At 45.5% G+C, this 17028-nt stretch overlaps 1 protein-coding gene across 2 annotated transcripts in view; it reads left to right on the top strand.

Moving 5' to 3' along the window:
• Window positions 1-1314: 1314 nt before the first annotated feature.
• ank2b (ankyrin 2b, neuronal) overlaps window positions 1315-17028 on the top strand; it is an 802067-nt gene continuing 786353 nt past the window's right edge. The window contains exon 1 of one of the 2 annotated variants that reach the window (XM_068039631.1): window positions 1315-1376. In XM_068039631.1, coding sequence (XP_067895732.1) covers window positions 1356-1376 — 21 coding nt within the window. In that variant the 5' untranslated portion in view covers window positions 1315-1355. The remainder of the gene's footprint in view (window positions 1377-17028) is intronic. The other variant, XM_068039677.1, reaches the window with a different exon arrangement.

Genomic DNA, 17028 nt, shown 5'->3' with positions numbered 1-17028 from the left:
TCAGCTGCTTTGCAAACACGACACAATCTTCAAATGGTAATGCCCTAATTGGGCAGGAGGCGAGCTCAGTGCCCAATTCATGTTGTCAAGCGTCAGCAGGAGGCGGGAGCTGCCTACTTGGTGCCGGAGGCAAAGGCATGTGGCAGCCATGATGTGACCTGCCGCTGGTTTGTTGAGAAGAGCAGGCAGCTCATCAGAGGGCCAGCAGAATAAATAGGTGAGGCAGCGGTTACACAATGAAAAAAAATCCTGCGCTGGGCTCAGCGCAAGATCTCTATGGGTGAAAAACCTTTCTTCCTCAAACAACAAAGTTAGCCTCCTTCCCGCTGCGAGCCTGACAACTGTGCACTATCATGCACCAGGCTAGTCGGGCTCCCCGGATTCCACCCCCCCCCCCCCCCCCCGCCCCCCACCACCCACTTGACAAGCTCCTAAAGGAGCTTAATAGCCCCTTAATTGGAGGCAAGTAGCTTCCCCGTTCCCACCACCCTCACCCATTGCAGATTGCGCCGGAGGCAGCGGGCTCTGAGACGACCTCCTGGACCGTGACTTTTAAATTACATCTGCAACGACTTCCAACCCCATGGCACTTTCAAAATCATACTCCAAATCTCTAGATGGCTCAGTTGATACTTGCATTGCCTAATATGAAACTGACTAACATAGCTGAGGAAGGTCCTCGGTTTGACTTTCAATTAATTGAGTTGCCTGATTGTAGCCCAAGTAGCAGCAAGGGAATACAGTTGAGTTCATCACACCTGTGAATGAAGTAGAGCAAAAACCGACAAAACGTCCTGCTGCTTCTTGATATCTCATGACCCTTGATGGAATGTGCACATGTATGGACGCTGAGTAATGACTGAATTAGGTATGCTTGTGATGGCCTACATAGTTCGATAGCCTGCTGATGCTTCCTGTCCAGGCTTACACATGAGGAATGCACGCTTGGATAAAGTGTCAAGAGCTCAGTCTGTATCTATGGAAGAATGCCCCTGCTTGAGACAGCACTTTCAAGAAATGAGGAGGCAGATAACTGGAGGGGACAAGATACAATATATAATCCATCCATCCTCTTTAAAAAGTGTACAATGTTAATAATATGGACAAGTTATGTGCATGACTTTATAAATGACTATCAGTCAATATTGCAAAAAGTAAAATATTCAAGCCTAACTAGACTAGTAATTCTATTACAATATCATGCTAGTTTATCTGTATTGTTTGAATTATTTTAACCAAGTAACCATCATGAAGAAAAACCCACAAGAATGTATCTTAAAAATGCTTACCTAACCTTTTTCCTTTTTTTTGCAGGTAAGTAAATGAACATTATTATGAGGGACTGACATGGAAAGATGAGCACCATGTTACAGAAGGTACCTGTTCTGCTTTTCTAGTATATTGAGTTCTGGTCTGAGTAATTACCGCTTTTAGGTTGCTGGGCTTACCCTGAATTTGGGTAATTTGACCCGGAGTCCCTTTTAATAAGGTTAGCGGTTCAATATATGATGCTTCTCTTACATTATTTGTTGGTCACGTTACCATGTGCCAATGTACACAGCAATAAATAAGGCCACTCCTCTGGTGTTGCAAGACTCAAACATTGGAAAAACGGTTTGTATCAGAGAACAGAAAATGGATCCAATAGGAATGTTAACGGGAGGATTTGTAATAGCGGAGTTTAAAATTGTTTGTTTTAATAAGTCTAACCTCATTGTTGTATCATGTCATATAATAAATTAATTCTCCAATCTCTAATGTTTTTAAATCTTTTAAATTCAGGACTGTGATGGGCTACAGCACAAATGGGCACTCTGGCCTATGGGATCATGGGGTACTGGGGTAACTTCTTGATGACAGGTCATTGCAGCATATGTTTGCCCTCTGGCTATATATAGGATATCTGAAGTTCAACCTGAACTGACCCCAAGCTATTCAACTTGAACCCAGATCCAAACTACATTATGTAGGTGGAAACCTGTCTTAGCTTTCCGTTTTTCCAACTTGTACTGCAAAATAGTCTTGATGAACAGAGATTTTAACAAGGAATCTGAACCAAGCCAATTGAAACCAGGCCACAGCATGGTTGAAGCGACTCCGCTTGGATGGGGTTAACTTTTTGACCTAGCTCTACGCTCACTCCTGAACATGTTGACTTCAGTGTTACAGATGGAAAAATGAGGTAATCTTCAGTCAGATAGATCTCTGTGTACACGTCTGCTGCTTTCATTTCTTCATTTTGGGGTGATACTCATGATGCTGTTATGGCCATGAAGCACTTTAATAAGCAATTCAAGAGCTGATTACATTAAAGATATGTATACTATGTTATTTACAGTGGGGGCTGAGCATAGTTCACTTCTGATGATCTAGACTAAATTCATTCTTTCCTTCTACCCATTCCTTGAAGCAGGACATTGGCTGGACTTGGACAGTATCAGATTTATTACCCAATGTATACTTTGGCAGACCGTGAAATGAGTAGGGACTTGAGGCAGACTATACATCAGAATGATTAGAATTCATTGGCCCTGAAAATCTTCTGGTGTGATCCTGGTGGTTATGCCAGAATCCCACCTATCAATGCTACCTAATGTTACCCAACTAGGATAACCAGAGGGCACCTCATATGATTGGGCCTAGTGGGTATCGTCGAGGGAGAGTTGCCCTGCCCTCCTTCCCAGAAACCAGCCATATCCCCCTTGGTTCCTTGAGTAAAGGGGACAATCCGGGTAAATTTCAAAAGAAAATTCCGCCATTCTTCAGAGAATCAGGCTACTTATTTACACACCACCTGCAGACTGGTATGTCTCTGTTCACCACCTGTTGTCATGCACCCCCGGAACTGGGGAAGTGAAAACACCTGGGGTGGGAAGTGCCCATCTGGGGCTCCAACCCCCAGTGACATTTACCTTGTAAGCAGTGAGTGAATATCTGGCTCCTTACAGAGTAGGTGGAAAAATTCCAGAAACAGTCAAGACCCATCACAGCCAGGTGTCTGCTGCTTTCCGGTAGGTTTTTCTAATGCCTTACCAGGATTACCAACCGGAGACCTGTGGAATCCCCGAGGATTTTTGGGGCCATTTACTTTAAAACCATTTAAAAATAGTATTCTGATGTGGGGGTTTCTACCTCAGCTTAGCACATGCATATGCCATTTCCTGCTCCCCATTATATTGCAATAAGATCACAAACAGTAGCAAATGAGGAATGGATATGAATGGCATAAATTGGATTTAAGATAGCACACTACTTTTTAAAAAGACTTGTATCAAGCTCCTCAGATAAATCTGAAAGCTGATGCTGTCAGTCTGTGCCGAGTTCGTTGATCTAAGCTGCAACTGCAGCTGGCCTCAGTGCCCCATTGTTGAGAGGGGAAGTTGTTCCTGATTACTGTCCAGATGGTAGTGCATGTATTAATGTTGGGTGCAGATATGATTTAACTCAGTGGTCAAATAGTCTCCCAACGCCTACTGTCAAGATTTGCATATGAACAATGGTCAATTGGGTGGGATGCCAGAGTGTCGACCAACCCATGGAATTGTATTCTGGTAGAAATCCATCTTGGATTGCAGCACAAACAGGCTGTATCGCCAAGACTGCCTGTTACACACCTTGCCTGGGAACTGAATGCTGGGCAGATCATGAGATATCGCTCGTATTGTGTTGCCACCCAAGATCACTGCCTACCCTGATATCTCTTTAGGAAGGGAAGAGAGAAATTGGCAGGATTATTTTAAATAAAAACTGCAACAGTGAAATTTTATGACTTACAGAGGTGACAGTGCTAATCATAAAATAAACTGATGAATTTGCATGTTGTTGGAGCTAGTTTGATATTCAGTTTGAACCAGTATTTCCCTCTCCCCCCACCCTCTCCCCTCCAGTTTGTTATCTTTACCTCTCAGTTTTTACTTCCATCACCACCATGCTGTGCATCATTCTGTAGCTAAGCAGACAGCCAGCCTGTACCAGAGTCTGTCAGTGCTGCTTTGTAGTTGGCTCTCAGGAGATGTGTGAAGGTTGTCAGGATTGGCTTGCCCTTAAATATTCTTTCATTCCCTGACAGCAGGAACTCTTATCCTGCTATCCCTGGACACAATGCTCTGGTACAACAACACTTCAAAGAAAGCTTTGTCTGAAGATTAGACCTATGAAATTTTCCAAAAAGATTGTTAAGATTGTGATATTTGTACAGAACCAAATGCTATTACTATGATAATTGTAGTTACTCCCTGGAGGGTGAGATGTGGCCCATAGTTTATGTGACTGACAGCCAAGTTAACAAGTATAAATTAAGAGTTTCAGATGCTTCATGTATTCTGAGAATAGGACAATGACCAAGAGTCCAAAAAGCAGGAATGCCAGCAGCTGATGTGGATGTTAAAGGGAATCAATACCCAATTTTTAAACTAAATAACATCAACAGTTTGCTCACGAAATAAAGTAAAAATCCCCTTTGAAGTGTTCTGGAGGCAGTGATAACCTTGAGGCTAAATGCAGCTGTGATGTGAAGTGTTGTGTTTGTTGCTTTAAAGAATTTTGTGCTTTATAATGAGAATTTTATGCATTTTTTGAATTTAATTTATTATGGATACAAATTTGCATGATACATTGACATTTCCCATGATATGACACAAAAAGTAGGCATTTTTAATTGCTGTAGCCATAGTCCCAAAGGACCATAGGCATCCCTCCATATTAGAGAGAGACCTTTGGTGATGTATAGCTTGAGGGTCACCACTCCTCAAGCATGCGGCCAGGTGAGGAGGCAGGCTTCCATGAACTACCACAGCCGGTAGGGGGATTGAACCCGCGCTGTTGGCGTCTTTCTGCATTTCACGCAAGAAAGGAGGTAAAGAGAAAACAGGGAACTACAGGCCAGTTAGCCTAACTTCAGTCATTGGGAAGATGCTGCATTAAAGAAGTCTTAACATTGTACTTGGAAAAGCACAGTATGATTAGAACAAGTCAGCATGGTTTTACTAAAGGCCGATCCTGTTTGACAAATTTAGAGGATGTAACTAATAAGGTAGAGAAAGGGAAACCAGTGGATGTTGTATACCTGGATTTTCAAAAGGCATTTGATAAGGTGCCACATAAAAAATTAATAGGCAAGATAAGAGCTCATGGTGTTGGGGGTAATATATTAGTATGGATAGAGGATTGGTTAACAGACAGGAAGCAGAGAATGGGCATAAATGGGGCATTTTCAAGTTGGCTGGCAGTGAATAGTGGAGTGCTGCAAGGATTAGTGCTGGGGCCTCACTCTATATTAATGACTTGGATGAAGAGACAGAGAGTAATGTATCTAAGTTTGCTGATGATACAATGCTCGGTGGAATGGTAAGCTGCGGGGAGGATGTAGAGAGGCTGCAAAGAGATAGAGACAGGTTAAGTGAGTGGGTAACAAGATAGCAAATGGAGTATAAATAGAAAAGCAGAATATTTTTAAAAGGTGTGAAACTGGTAAGTGTTGATTTTCAGAGATACATGGGGGTACTCATACAAGAAACGCACAAAGTTAACATGCAAGTGCAGCAGGCTATTTTGAAGGCAAATGGCATGTTGGCCTTTATTGCAAAGGGATTGGAGTACAGGAATAAAGAAGTCTTACTAAAATTGTACGGGATTCTGGTGAGACCGCAGCTGGAATACTGTGTGCAGTTTTGGTCTCCACATTTATGAAAGGATATACTTGCACTGGAGGCAGTGCAGCGAAGATTTATTAAATTGGTCCCTGGGATGAGGGGGTTGTCCTATGATGAGAGGCTGAGTAAATTGAGTCTATATTCTCTGGAGTTTAGAAGAATGATAGGTGATCTAATTGAGACGTACAAGATTCTGAAAGGGCTTGGTAGCGTAGAAGCTGAGAGATTGTTCCCACTGGTCAGGGAATCTAGAACATGGGACACAGTCTCAGGATAAGGGGCTGATCATTCAGGACTGAGATGAGGAGAAATTACTACACTCAAATGGTTGTGAATCTTTGGAATTCTCTACCCCCAGAGGGTAGTGGAGGTTCCGTTGTTGAATACACTTAAGGCTTGTTCGTCTCGCAGGGAATCAAAGGATATGGGGAGCAGGCAGGAAAGTGGAATTGAAGCCCAAGATCAGCCATGATCATATTGAATGGCGGAGCAGGCTCACTGGGCCATATGGTCTACTTCTGCTCCTATTTCTTGTGTTCTTGTGTACTCTCAGGGTGCTGCCAGGTAGTGAGTTCCAGGATTTTGACCCAGTGATGAAAAAGGAACAGCGATATATTTTCAAGTCAGGATGGTGTGTAACTTAGAGGAAAACTTGCAGGTGGTGGTGTTCCCGTGCTCCTGATGCTCTTGTCCTTCTAGGTGGTAGAGGTCGTGGATTTGGAAGGGGTTGTCTAAGGAGCCTTGGCGAGTTGCTGCATTTTAACAATTTTCCTGCCTTGGCTCTATATTCTTAAATACCTTTACCGCACAAAAATTTCAGTTTTGAAATTTTCCATTGACCTCGCCTCAACAGCTGATTGTAGGAGAGATTGAGTTCCAAATTTTCACTACTCTTTGTGTTAAGAAATGCTTCCTGACTTCACTCCTGCATGGTCTGGCTTTAATTTTAAGGTTTGTCTTCTTGTTCTACGTTCCTTTGGATCTAGTTTCTCACTATAGTTTGTTAATAGCTATGAATAGACTTGAAGGTCATGTCACTACCTTGGCATAGCTGCAAGTTATTTTTATTTACCCCCTCTTCTGAAGCCATTGACTTCTTGCGCTGGCCAAAGCAGCAATTTTTCATTTACTTTTAAGATGGGCTGGTAAGATGGGCAGAGCAGCAGCAAATGGAATTTAATCCTGAGAAGTGTGAGGTGATGCATTTTGGGAGGACTAACAAGGCAAGGGAATATACAATGGATTTTAGGACCCTAGGAAGTACAGAGGGTCAGAGGGACCTTGGTGTACTTGTCCATAGATCACTGAAGGCAGCAACACAGGCAGATAAGGTGGTTCGGAAGGCATATGGGATTCTTGCCTTTATTAGCCGAGGCATAGAATATAAGAGCAGCGGGGTTTTGATGGAGCTGTATAAAATGCTATTTAGGCCACAGCTGGTGTATTGTGTACAGATTTGGTCATCACACTATAGGAAGGATGTGATTGCAGAGGAGATTCACCAGGATGTTGCCTGGGCTGGAGTATTTCAGCTATGAAGAGAGATTGGAGAGGCTAGGGTTATTTTCATTAGAGCAGAGAAAGCTTGGGGGGACCTGATTGAGGTATATAAAATTATGAGGGGCATAAATAGGGTAGATAGGAAGAAACTTTTTCCCTTAGTGGAGGCGTCAGTAACCAGGAGGCATTGATTTAGGGTAAGGGGCAGGAGGTTTAGAGGGGTGTTGAGGAAAAAAATGTTTCACCCACAGGGTGGTTGGAATCTGGAACACACTGCCTGAAGGGGTGGTAGAGGCAGGAACTCTCACAACATTTAAGAAATATTTAGATGAGCTCTTGAAATGCCATAGCATACAAGGCTATGGGCCAAGTGCTGGAAAATGGGATTAGAATAGATAGGCTTGATCACCGGCATGGACATGGTGGGCCGAAGGGCCTGTTTCTGTGCTGTATAACTCTGTGACTCTATGAGGAAACGATTTGACAAAGGGCCTGATTTCTATCCTCACGAAATGTCCATCCGAATGGATTTGCCAGCAGGATCATTAAGAGTAGTACTTAAGAGGAAAATCTCTGGATAATTTTTCACTAACTAATGCAAGGGTGTTGAGGCCAATTTTAACAGCTCTACTGCTGCTTGACTTGTGTTAGCTAACTCAATGGAGACTGGGGTGTTCCTGCTCTGCATGGCTCAATGAAACCTTGTTTTTGCTAATTGAGCCATACTCCATTCGGGGAACCAAGGAGCACCATCTTCACAGGAAAGTGTCAAGCATTTGAAAAAAAAAGATAGAAAAGTATGTCACAAATTAGATTTGAAATGAGTCTATTTGTTACTGATGCATGCTAAGGCAAAGTGACTTCTCTGGTAAGGGCATTTCTTCACTCCAAATCAAAAAAAAAGATTTGCCACAAGAACACAAGAAATAGGAGCAAGAGTAGACCATATGGCCCATCGAGCTTGCTCCGCCATTCAATACGATCATGGCTGATCTTAGGCTTAAACTCCACTTTTCCGCCCGCTTGCCATATCCCTTGATTTCCTCAGAGACCAAAAATCTGCCTATCCCAGCCTTACATGTATTCAACAATGGAATATCCACAACCCTCTGGGATAGCGAATTCCAAAGATTCACATCCCTTTGAGTGAAGTAATTTCTCCTTATTTCAGTCCAAAATGATTGCCCGTTATCCTGAGACTGTGCCCCCGTGTTTTAGATTCCTCGACCAGCGGAAACAATCTCTGTGTCTACCCTATCCAGCCCCTTCAGAATCTTTTATGTTTCAATGAGCTTGCCTCTCATTCTTCTAAACTCCAGAGAATACAGGCCCAATTTACTTAGCCTCTCATCATAGGACATCCCAGGGACCAATTTAGTGAACCTTCACTCTACCACCTCCAATGCAAGTATATCCTTTCTTAAATGTGGAGACCAAAACTGCACACAGTGGGCTTGATTTTGTGTCAGGGCAGGGCTCCCGGCACTGGGCCGAAAAGGTGGGGTAACCCCGCCTCTGCATTTTTGCAGCCTCCTGGAGCAATCCTCCAGTGTTTTTCAGTTAAAGATTCATGAGCCAGGATCCCCATCCCTTTAAAGACAGGGATCCCGCGTCCAAAAGCTACCAGCCAATCAGAGGGCCGGCAGCTCAGCAGTATTGGCAGCACCACTGGGAACGATGGCCACTGCCAGTACTGCTGAGGCCTCGGACCCAGACCCAGCACTGGAACCCCGGACAAGAGGTAGGTGAGGTGGAGTCGCGAGGGCCAATCTGGAAGACCCCGGCGAGGTGGGGTGTGGGGTTCGTCATGCAGTCCAGTGGGAGGGGGGTTCCGGGGGGGTAAAGTTGTTCCCAGTGAGGGTCTTCCATGGGCTGCCAATTGCCGACAGAGGAGGCCCCCTCTCTCAAGCCCACAAGGAGGGCGCCCCAGGTTGCAAGTGTCCTCCCCGCACAGCAGAGGCCCCCCCACCACCCTGCTGCTGGTAAGATCCAAATGGTGGTGGAAAGAGGCCCTTAATTGGCAATTAGTAGGCCACTTAAGGGCCTCACTTGGCCTCTGGGCGGGAAGGTCATCGTCGGCCTCTCCCGCCCCTGGGAAGATCGCAAGGCAATGGGCCCTCTGCCACACCACCTGTTGTGATACACTGTGCACCCGCCTTCTCCCCCACCTAAAGGGGACCCATAAAATCCTGAGCAGTACTCCAGATGTGATCTCACCAAAACTGTGTAGAATTGCAGCAAGACCCTGTAAAATTGCCAAACACTTTTAATGAAGAAGATATGTCCCTTTAAAAGTGAGTTGAGAAGTCGACAGTGAATGGTACCTTTTGTACCTGTATACCTAGCAGATAGCAAATGACTACTGGCAACACCTATGCAGTCATATTCAGCTGGCCTCTGACACAGGAAATATCAGAGGAATGTATGATGGCATGTAGAGAGCTTTTGGGCCAACCATCAAAGAAGATTCCCCCCCTCAAATCTAAATCAGGGGACACAATCACTGACCAACGCAAGCAAATGGACTGCTGGGTGGAACACCACCTAGAACTGTACTCCAGGGAGAATGTTTTCACTGAGACCGCCCTCAATGCAGCCCTGCCTCTGCCAGTCATGGATGAGCTGGACGGACAGCCAACAAAATCGGAACTCAGTGATACCACTGATTCTCTAGCCAGCAGAAAAGCCCCTGGGAAGAACGGCAATACCTCTGAAATAATCAAGAGTGCCAAGCCTGCTATACTTTCAGCACTGCACGAACTGCTTTGCCTGTGCTGGGACGAGGGTGCAGTACCGCAGGACATGCGCGATGCCAATATCATCACCCTCTATAAGAACAAAGGTGACCGCGGTGACTGCAACAAGTACCATGGAATCTCCCTGCTCAGCATAGTGGGGAAAGTCTTCGCTCGTGTCGCCTTAAACAGGCTCCGGAAGCTGGCTGAGCGTGTCTATCCTGAGGCACAGTGTGGCTTTCGAGCAAAGAGATCCATGCTGTTCTCCCTTCGCCAGCTACAGGAGAAATGCCGTGAACAACAGATGCCCCTCTTCGTTGCTTTCATTGATCTCACCAAAGCCTTTGACCTTGTCAGCAGACGTGGTCTCTTCAGACTACTAGAAAAGATTGGATGCCCACCAAAGCTACTAAGTATCATCACCTCATTCCATGACAATATGAAAGGCACAATTCAGCATAGCGGCACCTCATCAGACCCCTTTCCAATCCTGAGTGGCGTGAAACAGGGCTGTGTTCTGGCACCTAAACTGTTTGGGATCATCTTCTCCCTGCTGCTCTCACATGCGTTCAAGTCTTAAGAAGAAGGAATTTTCCTCCACACAACATCAGATGGCAGGTTGTTTAACCTTGCCCATCTAAAAACGAAGTCCAAAGTACGGAAAGTCCTCATCAGGGAACTCCCCTTTGCTGATGTTGCTGCATTAACATCTCACACTGAAGAGTGTCTGCAGAGACTCATCGACAGGTTTGCGGCTGCCTGCAATGAATTTGGCCTAACCATCAGCCTCAAGAAAACGAACATCGTGGGACAGGCCATCAGAAATGCCCCATCCATCAAATCGGCGACCACGCTCTGGAAGTGGTTCAAGAGTTCACCTACCTAGGCTCAACTATCACCAGTAACCTGTCTCTCGATGCAGAATTAAACAAGCGCATGCGAAAGGCTTCCTCTGCTATGTCCAAACTGGCCAATAGAGTGTGGGAAAATGGCGCACTGACACCGAACACAAAAGTCCAAGTGTATCAAGACTGTGTCCTCAGTACCTTGCTCTACGGCAGCGAGGCCTGGACAACGTACGAGCCAAGAGCGACATCTCAATTCATTCCATCTTCACTGCCTCCGGAGAATCCTTGGCATCAGGTGGCAGGACCGTATCTCCAACACAGAAGTCCTCGAGGCAGCCAACATCCCCAGCATATACACCCTACTGAGCCAGCGGTGCCTGAGATGGCTTGGCCATGTGAGCTGCATGGAAGATGGCAGGATCCCCAAGGACACATTGTACAGCGAGCTCGTCACTGGTACCAGACCCACCGGCCGTGCATGTCTCCGCTTTAAAGACGTCTGCAAACGCGACATGAAGTCATTGACTTTGATTACAAGTCATGGGAGTCAGTTGCCAGCGATCGCCAGAGCTGGTGGGCACCCATAAAGGTGGGGCTAAAGCGTGGCGAGTCGAAGAGATTTAGCAGTTGGCAGGAAAAAAGACAGAAGCGCAAGGACAGAGCCAGCTGTGTAACAGCCCCGACAACCAATTTTATCTGCAGCACCTGTGGAAGAGTCTGTCACTCTAGAATTGGCCTTTATCGCCACTCCAGGCACTGCTTCACAAACCACTGACCACCTCCAGGTGCTTACCCATTGTCTCTCGAGACAAGGAGGCAAAAGATACCTAGCAGATTTTCCTCCTCTCTAATCTAGTGAAGAGATTCCTACCCTAATTGTAGCATCCTAGTTCAGACTGGCCAACTCAGCTATAATTAGGTAGATGCCTTAACAATAACAACTTGCATTTATATGGCACCTTTAACAAAGAGGAAAACACCTCAATGTGGTTTATAGAAGTGTAATTTTAAAAATGGATGTTTGCTAAAAGATGATACAAGGAGGGGTGACCAAAATATTGGTCAAAGAAATTATTTTTAAAAACGGTCTTAAATGAGGAGAGGGAAGGAGTTTGAATGTGGGGCCTAGGCAGCACATTAGTTTGGACCTGTTTTTATTGAGGTAAATATGCTTCTTGTTCATGGTTTTTAATACATGACTTGAATCCATTTATTCATATCGTTTGTTTTATTTATAGTACCCACATAGTTCTACCTCATACTATTTCATTGAAAAATTAAACTTCATAATCAAAGTCAAGCCCCATTTGTAATACTCTTAAGAACAAGGCAGTTTGTGACTAACTTGATTTGCATAATTAATTTGGTGAAACTGTGCTTTTAAGTTAATACTTTTTTGGTGGGTAGTATAATATTTAGTTGACTGATACAGTTCTGATTATTTTTCTCGGGGGAATGAGGAATTGAAGGAAATTAGTATTAGTAAGAAGGTTTTATCGGAAAAATTAATGGGGCTGAAGGTTGATAAATCCCCAGGACCTGATATTCTACATCCAAGAGTGTTGAAAGAGGTAGCTATGGAGACGTGGATGCATTGGTGATCATCTTCAAAAATTCTATCGATTAGGAGCGGTTCCTGTAGATTGGAATGTCGCAAATGTCACCCCACTATTTAAGAAGGGAGGGAAAAAGAAAACAGGGAATTACAGACTTGTTAGCCTTATATCAGTCGTTGGGAAAATGCTAGAATCTGTTCTGAAGGATGTGATAAATGGACACTTGGATAATAATGATATGATTGGGCATAGTCAACATGAATGGGAAATCATGTTTGACGAACCTGTTGGAGTTTTTTGAGGATGTTACTAACAGAATTGATAAAGGGGAGTTGGTGAACCTGGTCCTACTTGGATTTTCAGAAGGCTTTTGATAAAGTCCCCTACAGGAGATTGGTTAGCAAAATTAAAGCACATGCGATAGGAGGTAATGTACTGGCATAGTTTCTTTTTTCTTTTTCTTTTGGGCCTCCTTATCTCGAGAGACAATGGATACGCGCCTGGAGGTGGTCAGTGGTTTGTGAAGCAGCGCCTGGAGTGGCTATAAAGGCCAATTCTGGAGTGACAGGCTCTTCCACAGGTGCTGCTTCACAAACCACTGACCACCTCCAGGCGCGTATCCATTGTATCCATTGATTAAGGATTGGTTAACAGGCAGAAAGCAGAGAGTAGGAATAAATGGATCATTCTTGTGTTGGTAGGCTGTGACTCGTGGGTACCGCAGGGATCAGTGCTTGGGCCCCAGCTGTTCACAATATATATCAATGATTTGGATGTGGGGACCATATGTAATATTTGCAAGTTCGCAGATGACACAGAACCAGGTGGGAATGTGTGTTGTGTGGAAGATGCAACGCAGCTTCAAAGGGATTTGGATAGACTTGGTGAGTGGACAAGAATGTGGCAGATGGAATATAATGTGGAAAAATGTGAGATTATCCACTTTGGTAGGAAGAATAGATGTGCAGAGTATTTCTTAAATGGTAAGTGATTAGAAGGTGTAGATGGACAAAGGGACTTGGGTGTCCTTGTCAATAAGTCACTGAAAGCTAATATGCATGTGCAGCAAGCAATAAGGAAGGCTAATGGTATGTTACCCTTTATCGCAAGAGGATTTGAGTACAGAAGTAGTGAAGTCTTACTTCAGTTGTATAGAACTTTGCATAGACCGCTAATGAAGTATTGTGTGCAGTTTTGGTCCCCTTACCTTAGGAAGGATATTATTGCCATAGAGGGAGTGCAACGAAGATTCACCAGACTAGTTCCAGGGATGGTGGGACTGTCCTATGAAGAGAGATTGGGGAAACTGGGCCTGTATTCTCTAGAGTTTTGAAGACTGAGAGATGGTCTCATTGAAACCTACAAAATATTTAAAGGGATAGACAGGGTAGATGCAGCTAAGATGTTTCCCCTTGTTGGAGAGACTAGAACTAGGGGACACAATTTCAAAATAAGGGGGAAGCCACTTAGGACAGAGATGAGGAGAAATTTCTTTACTCAGAGGGTTGTGATACTTTGGAACTCTCTACCCCAGAGGGCTGTGGATGCTCAGTCATTGAGTTTGTTTAAAGCAGAGATTGACAGATTTCTAAATACAAACGATATAAGGGGATATGGGGATAGTGTGGGAAAAAGGCATTGAAGTGGATGATCAGCCATGATCATATTGAATGGCGGGGCAGGCTCGATGGGCTGAATGGCCTACTCCTGCTCCTATGTTCCTAAAAGTAATATGTGTCATGCTTAGAAGAACGTGCAGTATTGACTTGAAATTTAAGGCATTTATAATTTTAAAAAAAACTTTCATATAGGATAAATTGATGTGAAGATGTAGCCAACTGTCATTTCACACAATTCTAACACATTGGCACAAGTCTGAGAAAATTTCTGGCCAATATAACAAGCAATAAAAGTTTATCGTTTAGCAAGAGTGTAATTTAAAAAATAGTTAATTCTCATCTGCTTATCTTTTATTTAGAGATACAGCACTGAAACCTACCTGTCCCTATATTCCCCTACCACCTATCTATACTCGGGGCAATTTATAATGGCCAATTTACCTATCAACCTGCAAGTCTTTTGGCTGTGGGAGGAAACCGGAGCACCCGGAGGAAACCCACGCAGACACAGGGAGAACTTGCAAACTCCGCACAGGCAGTACCCAGAATTGAACCCGGGTCGCTGGAGCTGTAAGGCTGCGGTGCTAACCACTGCGTCACTGTGCCGTCCTTAAAATTTGTAGTCTTTTTCAAATAAATTTGGAATAACAACACAGAGCTGAATTTTGTTGGTGAGGTGGGGTCCTGATGCTGGGCTGGAAAGCTGGGGACAAGCCCGCCTTGGCTGTTTGGGGGATCCCCGGACGCATATTTCAGCATTCAGGCAATTAACTGCTGGCGCCTGGGCTCTGGTCCTTTCATAAGACTGGAGCCCGCCTCCAAGAGCTGCTGGCCAATTGGAGGGCTGACAGATCTTCAGTCTCAGTATTGCCACCAGGAGTGGTAGCCATTGCTGGGATGCAGCTGTAAAAATTGGACTCCCCGGAAGCACTGATCCCTGCGATACCCACGAGTCACAGCCTACCAACACAAAACCAGGCTCCCCAGAAAGTAAGTGGGGTCAGGAGTCTCCAGGGACAATCATGCAGGCCCTGGAGAGGGGTGAAGTGGTGTGGGGTTAGTGAGGGCATGGGGGTTGTTTCCACAGGGGTGGCCCCCTCCGTGGACCACAGAGTGCCCGATCAGGAGGACCCCCCCTCCCCCGCCCCACAACACCTCAGGCCACAGCGATGTCCCCAGGCTCGACTGGGCTGTCTCCTCATGCGACAGGGGGCCCACCAGCCGCTGGTAAAATGCCAGCAACAGAAGGAATTTTCCACTTAAGGGCCTCATTGGTCTCTGGGTGGGAAGGCCGTCCTCCACCTTCCCCACCACTGATAAAATTCCATGGTGTCAGGAAGGCGATGGGCACTCTACTCCTCCGCTTTCCTTCGCCATTTCATGGCCCTCCCCGCCTCCCAGTCCTGGAGGGCTAGAAAATTCAGCCCAGTGTGCAATAATTGTGATTTAACATAGCATTTATAAAAATAAATGCAAATTGTAAGTGGAGTATTTCTGTTCAAATAACTCTTTCCATTTCAATAGAAAAATAATACTGGGACTAAATTTTAATGGTAAATTTTTCAATTAATACTCTTGTCGTTTAGCTTCATCTGTTGGGAATGCACTTTGGGAATTCAGGCACAGAAATCATTCAGCCTCTTGGTAGTTTCCATCTGTTTAGGTTATTCCAACCCCTGCTGTCATCCCTGCCTGAATTCCCAGGTGAAGTTCCATACTGGGAGCATGAATTCCTGAAACTTAATTTTAAATACCATTGAATTGTTGCATCAGGAAAATCCACTATGTCAGGTCTTCCCTCTCCAGACCCGCCATTATGTATTTTGAGGCTTAGAAGTTCAGCTGACAATCAAATTCTACTACCGCACCTTATGCATCCTCCAAAACCCTCACGGACTTAGGACGGAATTTTGTGAGGCCATTTGGAGTGGGAATGCAGGTATGGGGGGGCTGGAGAATTGCAATGGATGTGCCTGCCCAGAAATCCGATGTTGTGAGGTTGGTTCCGGATTTAGTCAGTGGTGGGAAAGCTCTCAGGTGGCATCATTGTCCCGATGCAACGGGACTGCTATTTGAATTGCTGAGCAGGTTGTTGTAATACATGAACATGCAGTTGATCGTGATTCAATGGAGGGCTTGGAATTAAGTGAATGGTGAGCAGCCCTCACGTGCCTTCGAATCCCCAGCTGTTGAAAGATGGCAGCACCAAGGTGAGGCCTCAGTACCATGATGGGAAGGCAGCCATGCCGAGCACTGAAACGGAGGCCATTGTCGGCCTGCAATGCTGTGCACGCCGCATGGGTGGGCTTGGTCTCGGGTGGCAGTACTGAGTGGGCTTCGTCGCTGGCAGCAGTAGTGGGTGGCCATACTACTGGGTGTTAGACTGGCTGTCAGCAAAGGTGGACACTGAGGGTCATTAGCACATAAGGCAATGCAAGTTTGTCTCTGCAGGACAGTTCTCTGGAGGCCTACTGATCAGCTGGCTTGGGTTTCATGCACCCTCTCTTTGTGGATTCCTGTGGCGTGATGCAGCGCCTCGAACAGAAGGGAGGGCCAGGAGGGAACTGCGCCTGCCCGTAAAACTGAACGGCGAGAGTGACAGCAGCTGGCTATGCCAAGAAGGGCCCATCTGCGCCATAAAGTATACCAGACTTAACTCAGTTACCTTCAAGTGTCCAAGCGACATTGCCAGTGAAGACTATGGCTCGCCAGTGCAGCCGTCACCAACTTATGTGTCATGCTGCTGGATGAGTTGTAGGATTCCGTGGTCACCCTAAGCCAGTGGTGGCCCTGAAGATCACCGTGGCACTGAATTTTTATGCATCTGGATCTTTCCAGGGATCCACCGGGTACATGTTTGGGGTCTGACAGGCAGCAGCCAACTGCTGTATCAAGGAGGTGACCAATGCCCTGTTCAAGAGGGCCGGCGACTATGCGCGCTACCGGACTAACCCTGACAGTCAGGCTGAGAGGGCCATCGGGTTCGAGACCATCGCTGGATTCCCCTGGGTGCACAGTGTGATAGATTGTATGCATGTGGCCATCAAGGCTTCCACGGAACAAGCAGCTGCCGTCATCAACCGGAAGGGCTTTCATTCCATTAACGTGCAACTGGTCTG

Source organism: Heterodontus francisci, chromosome 1 (assembly GCF_036365525.1).
Source record: "Heterodontus francisci isolate sHetFra1 chromosome 1, sHetFra1.hap1, whole genome shotgun sequence".
Lineage (NCBI taxonomy): Eukaryota > Metazoa > Chordata > Chondrichthyes > Heterodontiformes > Heterodontidae > Heterodontus > Heterodontus francisci.
This window is presented reverse-complemented; position numbering and strand designations above follow the sequence as displayed.